We start from the raw sequence: 10,428 nt of genomic DNA, 5'->3' as shown, positions 1-10,428 counted from the left end.
TTACATTTACATAACTAATTCAGAAAATGATGATAAACAAATTAAGGTGATGGTATGTTTGGACCTTATAACAAATCACAAATACAAGTGAACAAGAATCATGCAAAGAAAGAAATTGTTTCAGAAGAAGGCGACATGCAACAAGTTAACCTTTTCTCATTACGCATAGGAAATGTGTGTGCTTTAATAATGTCTTGGTGGCGGTGGAGACTTATAATAGTAAGCCGGAGGAGAGGGGGACTTTACTGATGGATTTGGTAATATGTATTTGTAGGCGGGTGGCGGGGATGGTGAAGGTGGAGGAGGAGATTTGTAAATATAGGGAGGTGGTGGTGATGATGACGACGGCGGGGGAGGAGACTTGTAGAGATAAGGAGGTGGTGGTGAAGGTGATGGCGGAGGGGGGGATTTATAAATATATGGAGGCGGTGGGGATGGTGAAGGTGGAGGGGGAGACTTGTAGACGTACGGTGGTGGTGGGGATGGAGGAGGTGGAGACTTGTAAACATAAGGTGGTGGTGGGGATGGTGATGGCGGGGGAGGAGACTTATAGACATAGGGAGGTGGTGGGGGAGACTTGTAGACGTACGGTGGTGGTGGTGATGGTGATGGAGGAGGTGGAGACTTATAGATGTACGGTGGTGGTGGGGATGGGGATGGAGGAGGTGGAGACTTGTAGATGTAAGGAGGTGGCGGAGATGGTGATGGTGGGGGAGGAGACTTATAGATGTACGGTGGTGGTGGGGATGGAGATGGTGGAGGGGGAGACTTGTAAATATAAGGAGGTGGTGGGGATGGGGATGGTGATGGTGGGGGAGGAGACTTGTAGACGTACGGTGGTGGTGGGGATGGAGATGGTGGAGGGGGAGACTTGTAAACGTATGGTGGTGGTGGGGATGGAGATGGTGGAGGGGGGGACTTGTAAACATAAGGAGGTGGTGGGGATGGTGAAGGTGGTGGGGGAGACTTGTAGACGTATGGTGGTGGTGGGGATGGAGATGGTGGAGGGGGAGACTTGTAAACATACGGAGGCGGTGGTGATGGTGATGGAGGAGGTGGAGACTTGTATATGTATGGAGGTGGTGGGGATGGTGAAGGTGGTGGGGGAGACTTGTAGACGTATGGAGGTGGAGGGGATGGTGATGGTGGAGGAGGAGACTTATAGACGTACGGTGGTGGAGGGGATGGAGACGGTGGAGGTGGAGACTTGTAGATGTAACGGGGTGGAGGGGACGGTGATGGTGGAGGAGGAGACTTATAGACGTACGGTGGTGGAGGGGATGGAGACGGTGGAGGGGGAGACTTGTAAACATAAGGAGGTGGTGGGGATGGTGATGGAGGAGGTGGAGACTTGTATACGTAAGGAGGTGGTTGGGAAGGAGATGGTGGAGGGTGAGACTTATACACATATGGAGGTGGTGGGGACGGTGATGGTGGAGGAGGAGACTTGTAAACATAAGGAGGTGGTGGGGACGGTGATGGAGGGGGTGGAGACTTGTACACATAAGGAGGTGGCGGGGATGCTGATGGTGGTGGTGGTGGTGGTGGTGGAGACTTATAAACATAAGGAGGTGGTGGGGAGGGTGATGGAGGAGGTGGAGACTTGTATAAATACGAGGGTACTGGTGGTGGTGGTGACTTGTAGACATACGAAGGAAGACGCGGCCATGTTTGCTTCACCAGTGGCGGAGACTTAGAAACATCATAATGTTGAGGTTCATAACCATAAGGATTCTCAGCAATGACAACACGAGTAGCAACCAACAAGAAAACAAAAGCATACAAAGGTTGAGGCCAATGCCTCAACTCTCCAAGACTTCTCATGCTAGACACTCTCTTCCTTTACAAGGCTAAAGATTGTGTTTATGCTTAAATGCTTTGATAATAACCCTTTTTTATAGACATGGTCTACACTTTTTTCTTAATAAATATTAAAAGCTGTCACATTTTCTTTTTATTATTATGATTAGTGGTTTCCCACTCAGTGCTCTTCATTTTATTTTATGAGTAATAAATAAATAAATAAGTCAAAGATGTCTCCCATCTAGAAATGGCAAGAGTTGGTAAGTGCCTCAATATATAAAACGAGGCTAAAACAAAATGTCAAATTGTATCCTTTGACAATATGTTGTTTTTAGTTGAGTTAAGCTATTATACGTTTATATGTATTTTAGCTCATTTTAATATAAGTTAGTAGGATTATTTTGGATGAGTTGAGTTTAAATACATAGTATTCTAAAACTAGGAAGTTATCGAACAGACTTCGATTAAACTCAAATTAGTGATATTGAGACTGTCACTTCTTAAACAACTTGGAGCTGGGCCTTATGCTTTTCTGCAAGGTTTACTTTTTTCTTCTTTCAGATGCCAAGCCTTTAGGCCGATTGCCCTGATATTCATCACTGTAGGAATTGGATACGATATTAGATTATAGGTTTTCGCTTTTTGATTTATAGAGATTTTAGAATTTTTGATCATATAATTGTGTTTTTTTGTTTACTTTCGTCATTATTTCTTTCTTCTTTGCATTGTGTTTTTTTTCTTCTACATCGTGTTATACTACTCAACATTGTGTTATATTTTGTGATTCAGTGTGCCTTTGTATACTTCCTAGATTTAGTACTGCGTGTGATAACCAACATGTTCGGATGCTCAAAAATTTCAACATGGCGAAGTCTTTGGATACAAACACTTATACCATAAAAGTATAATGACTTAATGCAGAATACACCAAATACAGATAGCAAAATGGTTACACCTTTGAACTTTGGATAGCCAAATTGCATGTGCATGAAAACCTAAATGTGTGGAGACAATCACTCCAATATATTGACCAAACATGATTTGCTCTTTCATAGTCAATTGATTTGATCACAATCCTTAATATGCTCCCGCAAGATGGACGGTCATAGGATAAGTCCAATCTTGGATAGAAGTTGATGATTATGGCATTTAACAAATAGAAAAAGTTGATGAAATTGAAGATGTAAATGGAGATGAAGCAAAAGTAAAATTTGTTTTGTGAGCTTTTTTTTTTTCTTTTTTTTTATTTGGAGGGTGAATGAGACATAAATAGGTTATAAAAGGTGGGATTCGCCGGAAAATGATGGTTGTGGCGGTGATAGGGTAATAGGTTTTGTAAAACCTAATTGATATAGACAAAGAAGTAGTTTTATTTGAAGTAACCATTGCAATGATGATGTATGTAGAGGTGTTGGATTTTGGTGGAGATGATGGGATCATAGTGCCCGAAAAAGAAATATAGATGTTGTCGGAAAAGAAATTTAGGGATGGTGGACGGTGGTTTGCAGGCTAATAGGATCAAAAGTTTTCTCGTTAAAGATATGAGCTGTGATACCATATTAACGTTTTGAATATATTATGAAACCACAAATTGTTCAATTACAATGAGAGATATAAATACAATACAATAACTAATATCTATGGATACTATTAAAAACTAATTATATGCAAGCTAATCATGTGAAGCCAATCACTCCAATATATTGATTGACCAAACATGATTTCGTCTTTCATAATCAATTAATCAATTGATTTGATCACAATCCTTGATAGTTTCCGTACTGACTAGCAGAAAGAATATAGTGATAACTTATCCTCCCCCCCCCCTTTTTCTTCAAACTGTAATATTTGTTCAACAGTTATTGTTATTTATCAAGTGAAGATCATATGAATTTGGATGACAAATCAATTGAGATTATTTTCAGGTGAATACTAAATGCATCAAAAACATGTACACAATAAAAAAAACTATCGCCGTGAGGGGAACTTTGTAACAGCTAACAGAAATACATTCAATTACAGTTAGGCCGTCGGGAGTAAACCATGTTATCGATTGAGCATAATCAGTTTCGTTTTATATGTACCAGCCAGAAATGTTTACAGTAAAAGTTGGTTACATTTTGATACACTTCACCTTTTGTCAACAACATTTTGCCTAACCGCAGCCAAATCACCATCTTCGATCCAGCACATGAATATTCAAAACCTTGTTTTCATCAAAACCCACTGCTACATCATAGGAAATGAAACAACAATTGATTCCAAACATTAGGGACACCAGGCAAGCACCAATGTATGCAATCAGAATAACTCGCCGGGTTTGCCAGCTGCTCAGCCGTCCGACTTTCCCAAAACTTCCTGTAAATTGATGGGTGCCCGTCTTTTCGGTACTCAGACATCTGAGTAATGTTTATAACACTAACCTTAGACTTCAACTTATTTAAAATACCGCCCACCATCCTCATTGTCGCCAAATCCGAACCACTTCCCCAATATCCTTCATCTTTCATTGGAACCTTTTCATTATAACAATTCCCTTCTGTGCCCGCCTCCCACTCCCGACTCCTTTATATATATAAGAAAAGATGTTTTAAGTATAAAAAAAATGTTTTAACAATTCGAGCATGAGATATTATTGTGCTTTAAAACTCATGTAACTGTTTTTTGTTTACACATTATATTTCTTTTTATTTTTTTTCGATCAATCAATTATACTTTTTAGGTTTTTCGAAAATAATATGCTCGATGTGATATATTAGTCATGTATATTCTTCAAAATAATTAACGTCATGTATTATCAACACGATATGCTTAGAAGATATATAATCTATGTGAACGAATACTGAATCAAAATAAATATCTAAATATGTGTCATATAAGCATATCGTATTGATAATATACGACGTTAGATACTTTAGAATATATGCGTTACTAATATTTTGCATCTAAGTATATTATTTTTGAAAAAAATACAAAAATATATAGTGAATTGATTGAATAAAAAGTAAATATAAATTTACAGCATTACCATAGATGAGTAGGCGACATTGTAACAAAAAACACTTTCTTCTTTAACGGATCGACATTAGATTCTATCCATCTTGCCCATTCTTTCATGGCTAATTCCATCGCGTTTAAGCTCTCGGCTTCTTCACAAACTCCATTTCTTTCGTTACTCCATCTAAATAAAAACGATAAACGGGATTATAAATAATAACATATAGTGAAATAGCAATATTATTTTTAAACAAATAATAAACTTCTAAAAAATTTTAAATCACTCAACAACAACTTTACGGGGCCTTGTCTCCACCACAAGTAAGAATTAAAAACCAATATATCGACATGATCCCACTCGGAAGCGTGTCTAAGAACAGAATCGGGCCGGATTATTCTCTCGTCCAATCTGTGGTTGACTGGATCGTCTGAGTTTGACTCGACTATAAGTGGGGCCCACTGGAATTCTATTGTTGCATTGTATTCCTATGAACATAACATACAATTGGAACTATGAGATTAATCAAAAGTCAAAGAATTGGACTGTTCGGGTCAAAACTCAAAGTACCTCTGCTCGGAAAATGGTAAGAGGGGCGTTTGGTGTGATTGACTTTTTGTCTGCAGGGATTGCCGACTCTAATAAGCATAACATTGATATCCATTGACCTCGGTTTAGCGAGTCTCCTACAAACATTAACCGTTTGCCTCGCAACTTATTCCACATCTCTGTTGCATTCCATCTAAGTTCGTTGAAACGAGTTAAAGAAACTCAATTTTATGTAAAAGTGTGCACGAAATCAAAATAACTCAACGGTTTGGTTTAATGTTTTTTTTATTTTAAAACCAGTTTTGTGGTTCAGTTCGGTTTGCATCAACCAAAAAAAAAAAGACAGAACTGAATCGAACAGTTCTAAATGTGTAATAATCAATTAATTATTTAAAAGAAATAGATAAATTGTGTAGCCCAAAATTGTTAGGTCTAAATGTGTAATAATCAATTAATTAATTATTAGCAATAAAATTTAAGCACAAAGTTGTAGCCCAAATTCAAATTTATCAAGGTCGGTAAGCAAAAAAATAAAGTGTAATAATAAAAACAATAAAATATATCTAATAGATATATAAAACTAGTATTACTACAAAATATAATAAAAATTCAATACAATTAACAATTAAAATAATATTTTTAACCAATAAAAAAACAAAAAAAAAACTTTTAAAATAATGATATTTAAATTTAAATATCTTAAATAAATATAAACGAAACTTTTAAAAGCTCCCTGGTTGTTCTCTACATTCTCTCAAGCCACCATATTGTTTTGATAAGATGCATTTGACTCAAATTCACGGCTATGGGTCTCACCAATCCCAGATAGCCCTTAAACCGGGTTTAAAAAAAATATATTATTTATAATTAAGAAATAATAGCTTTTAAACAGGGTTATAACATCTCACTTATTTGTGAAACCATTTCATCGTCAAACCTAAGTATATTATTAATTACTTTACAATATTTAAAACTAAAAATCCAAAAAATATTAAAAACAAATAATGTAAAACGAATACGGGGGATCAAAACTAGTGTGTGTGTGTGTGTATATAGCTTAACTAGAATATACAAAACAAATGTAATAAAGAATTATCATGATGTTGGAGTAAATTACGTATGTTGACTTATTTTTTATGTGATTCTTATCAATAAGTTATTGATTTAAAATAAAGAAATCAGAAAAAGGTCAAAAAAGATCGGAAAAAATATAGAGAAGTAAAAAAAATATGAAGTTTCTCCTGGATATGCGCCTTTAGCATTAAGAAGCGGGAAACCACCGCTTCGCCCAAAAATTACGCCTAGGCATACACTTTTTTGGTCGGAGTTTACAAAATGGATCCGGTTCGGTTTTGATTTTAAAAACTCAAAAACCAAACTTTCTGTATTTGATTCGATTTGTGCCCAAAACTGACCCAATCGCACCCCAAATTTCATGTGAAATAACACATCTGTATTGTCAAAACAGGTATTTGTTTAGCACTTGTCTAACTACTTGGGTCACGTTAAATCGATTTAACCTGGCCCGTTTGACTCATTTCCTCAGTTACATTTCGATCTGACCCCTTTGAGATAAAGTCACAAAACACAATCCTAAATTTAAGTTGTATCCAAGTGAACCGATGAACATTACCTCTCTAAATCACAGCCATGAGGTTGCCATCTCCAGTTTTGATACATCAAATCAGGTCTTCCATGTTTATGACAAGCCAATTGGTCAGACATGTATGGACAATCAGATTCATTATAAAGCGGAAATGAAACATTGTCAAATACCCATCGCCCCGAAAACACATCACACACGTCATTCGTATCTTCTTGTTCATCAGATTGAACCAACCGTGTGTTCAAATCAAGTTTTCCATTGTACTTTATTGTAGAGTTGCAGACGCTAAATCTATCCAAAATCTCTGAATTCAAAATCCCAAAAACAAAAAGCAATATTTTTTCTTAAAATCACATATTAATCCTTTACTAAATCGGCCAGAGGTAGAGTGTGTTTGGTTAACTAAAAAGACACCCCTAGATGGTTAAAATTAAGAATATCATTAATTATGGTAAATAAGTTAGTAAATTGTTAACTAAAATATAAATAATAATTTTAAATTTAAAATAGTGTGTCAGAAGTTTTCCAATATAAAGCCCCTCAAGAACCTACATGGAGGAGCGGATTCTTCAATAATCATGGCAACGCAAAGTTGTGTCGATCATTGCAATAAAATTATAATCTAAAACATTGTGTCTGTATTGCTTATAAGCTATGTTGTAAAAATTCCGACTAGGCACCGATTGATCCCCCACTGATTAATTTTGGGCTAGTCAGTCAATTAATCAGATGTTTTTGGTTTGGGTACAAATTACGAACTATTTCCGTACCCAAAATTCAAGATCTCAGAGTTACAAACCTGGTGGAGATTGCAGTTGTTTGTTGTGAGTAGCAGCGATATCATCATTTGGTTTTTGGTTTTCATTTTGGTGGATTTGTTGAAACCGGCGTTCGTTGTAAAAGATGGTGCAGACGAAGAAGAGGAAGAAGACGATTGCTATGACAGGAAGTTGGCTTTTCTTCTTCTGAATCATTATTATTATTATTCTGTGGGCAAGAGAGAAAGAGAGTTGTTTACTATTATACAAGTAAAAAGAAACGAAAGAAAATTACGAGGGAAAAGAAAAGAAAGTTGCATATAAACTATTATACCCTTTATAGAGAAAATCAGATAAAAAACGCTCCAACATGCCAAACCGTCCGTCACGGTTTGAGATTTTTAAAACGAACAACCGAAACTTAAGAAAATAAACCAAACCGATGACCGGTTTGAACGGTTACACGGTTTCAAACCGAACCATGAACACCCTTAGTTCTAAATATAAGACTCTCAAATGTAATATATACAAATTTATATATCGGAGTGGTGGTCAGCAGCGAGGTCAATATGCTGCTGTTAACATGAAGTTTGGCATGTTTGTTTAATGGATAACTTTTATGATAAGCGTATTTAATTGTTCGAATCAGTTTGTTGCTGGCCCGCACCAGTTACCTAAATTAAATATATATAGATCTATTGGATCCAACCATTAAAAACACATCTCATAAACAACATAATGTTTGAAAATTAAAACTACATATTACAAAAACCTTTCATGTAACATGCAGTGGATTTTTTTAACTAGTTTGTAATTTTGTATTGATAAATGATTTGCATATTTTGCTTTTAATGAATTTTTAGGCATAATAAAGCTCCTGCAATTTTTCTATTTTTTCTCAACCAAATAATGCTAGCTGTTAAAGCTGCTGCTGCATTTTCAAAAACCCGCGAACCCGTTCATGTAAAAATCGTTCTCGGTTCCAAACTGGTCCGGGTTGCACATTCCTAGGCCAAACTGTGAAATAAAACCGAAACCAAACCGTTAGTAACGGTTCGGTTTTGATTTTCAATGATCAAAAACCGTGGTTTGACCTAAAAATTATAAAGCAATATTTGAGAGGAATTTATAATTAGTAATCTGTGAGAAACTCATGAAATTGAAAAGGCTAATATATTAACAAAGAACACAGTTTGTGTTTAAAATTAACAAATTTCTTCAAGTTGTTAATGAATTACATTCAAATTAACAAGTAACATATTACAGTATTTTACAACTAACAAAGTAACTCTACAAGAGAGAGCCACCATATTAATTAATCATTCATTATTAGGTTACTAAAACCCTAAACAAAATAAAGTGTTAGATCGATATTAAATTAAGAATACCTGAAGCAATCGATGATGATGAAGCAGGTGGTCTGTGGGTGTCGTCCGTCAGTTGTGATGATCAACTGCGGTGGCTAGGTTTCGTGAACTGAACTGACGTGTAGATAATTAAATGATAAAATGAGGGCAAGATAATAATAATAATAATAATAATAATAATAATAATAATAATAATAATAATATATAAGAGAAAATAAACTTAGGTTAAGAACAGCCATCATCCAGACTGGCAGCTTCTTCATTCACATGGGTGGAGATTGCAGACTAAGAAGAAGATGATGACTGTTTTCTGGATTTTGACTTTAGAAATAATAATATTAAGAACATGTCAAATATTCCTCCGACATTATTATTCGCCTAACAGGTTTATTAGTAGTTATTCTAACGAAACTGAAAAGATTCTGTTTGGGTTTTCTAGTTTATTATTCGGACCGTGAAAAGGATAAAATAAATGTTATTACATCAAATTTTAAATTGTAGTATAGTTGACGATAAATGTTATGCAAAGAAATAAATTAGATGCTACATTCAAATTACCACATGAGAAGTTTTTTCAAAGTTCTAAAATGAAATCTTTATATAGTCGGTCACCTTTGTTACTAAAACTGCAATAGTTTGTTTTTACTTTTTTGTAGTACAATATTAGTTTGTTGAAATTGGATATTACGTAAACTTTGTAGTATACATTAACAAAAGCAAATAAAACAATCATTAGAGTTATATCAAATACAAATTCATGTAATAAAAAACTAAACCACCAAATCAAATAACGACAAAGCATTTAAAAGCAAACAACCAACAATCATGACAAGAAGTATCAATACAAAACATCTAAACATCAGACTAAACCATTCAAACTTGTTTTCACAGTTACCAAAACAAACTTTTCATGCCGTCATGCGTTTTAAACACCAATGGCCGATTTCTTTCACTGATCAACTTTTAAAACCAACAAACTACCTTCATTGAAGTTATATTTAAATCTACATTCATCGCCAGTATGAAAGACAAACTTTGTTTTCTTGTATCATGGAAAATATTACTTATTGATCACATGGTCATGGGACTTAACATGGTCTCGATTAATTTAATCCAACTAAACATTTATTTGTAGCTTTAGCCACCTTCTCGTTCTCAGTTGTTTTCTTTTATTCTTCAATCTCCAAAAACCACCATAATACGAAAAAAGAATTCCACAATAACAAAATTAAATCATCAAACAATTAGAAGAAACAAGCACAATAAAACACCAATTAGACATAACCAAAACAGGGCATCAATGAGGCTTCATGAAACACTACATGTTTAAACTGGAGCAAATTACATAGA

At 35.2% G+C, this 10,428-nt stretch overlaps 2 protein-coding genes across 2 annotated transcripts; both read right to left on the bottom strand.

Annotated features, from left to right (window-relative positions):
• Positions 1-42: 42 nt before the first annotated feature.
• LOC143601311 (uncharacterized) lies at positions 43-1,824 on the bottom strand. The gene has a single exon (XM_077078757.1). The coding sequence runs from the start codon at positions 1,822-1,824 to the stop codon at positions 184-186; it is 1,641 nt and encodes a 546-aa protein (XP_076934872.1). The 3' UTR covers positions 43-183.
• A 2,040-nt stretch (positions 1,825-3,864) lies between these two features.
• LOC143601310 (protein trichome birefringence-like 35) lies at positions 3,865-9,187 on the bottom strand. Its single transcript, XM_077078756.1, has 7 exons — positions 9,100-9,187; positions 7,753-7,940; positions 6,981-7,257; positions 5,369-5,540; positions 5,090-5,286; positions 4,832-4,984; positions 3,865-4,368 (listed from the first exon to the last, which is right to left on the bottom strand). Exons 2-7 carry the CDS (start codon positions 7,925-7,927, stop codon positions 4,038-4,040), a joined length of 1,305 nt encoding a protein of 434 aa, XP_076934871.1. The 5' UTR covers positions 7,928-7,940; positions 9,100-9,187; the 3' UTR covers positions 3,865-4,037.
• Positions 9,188-10,428: the final 1,241 nt, after the last annotated feature.

The sequence above is a fragment of the Bidens hawaiensis genome, unplaced genomic scaffold (genome assembly GCF_021521415.1).
Source record: "Bidens hawaiensis isolate Kalapana, Puna unplaced genomic scaffold, B.hawaiensis_p1.1 tig00056043_1, whole genome shotgun sequence".
Classification (NCBI taxonomy): Eukaryota; Viridiplantae; Streptophyta; class Magnoliopsida; order Asterales; family Asteraceae; genus Bidens; species Bidens hawaiensis.
This window is presented reverse-complemented; position numbering and strand designations above follow the sequence as displayed.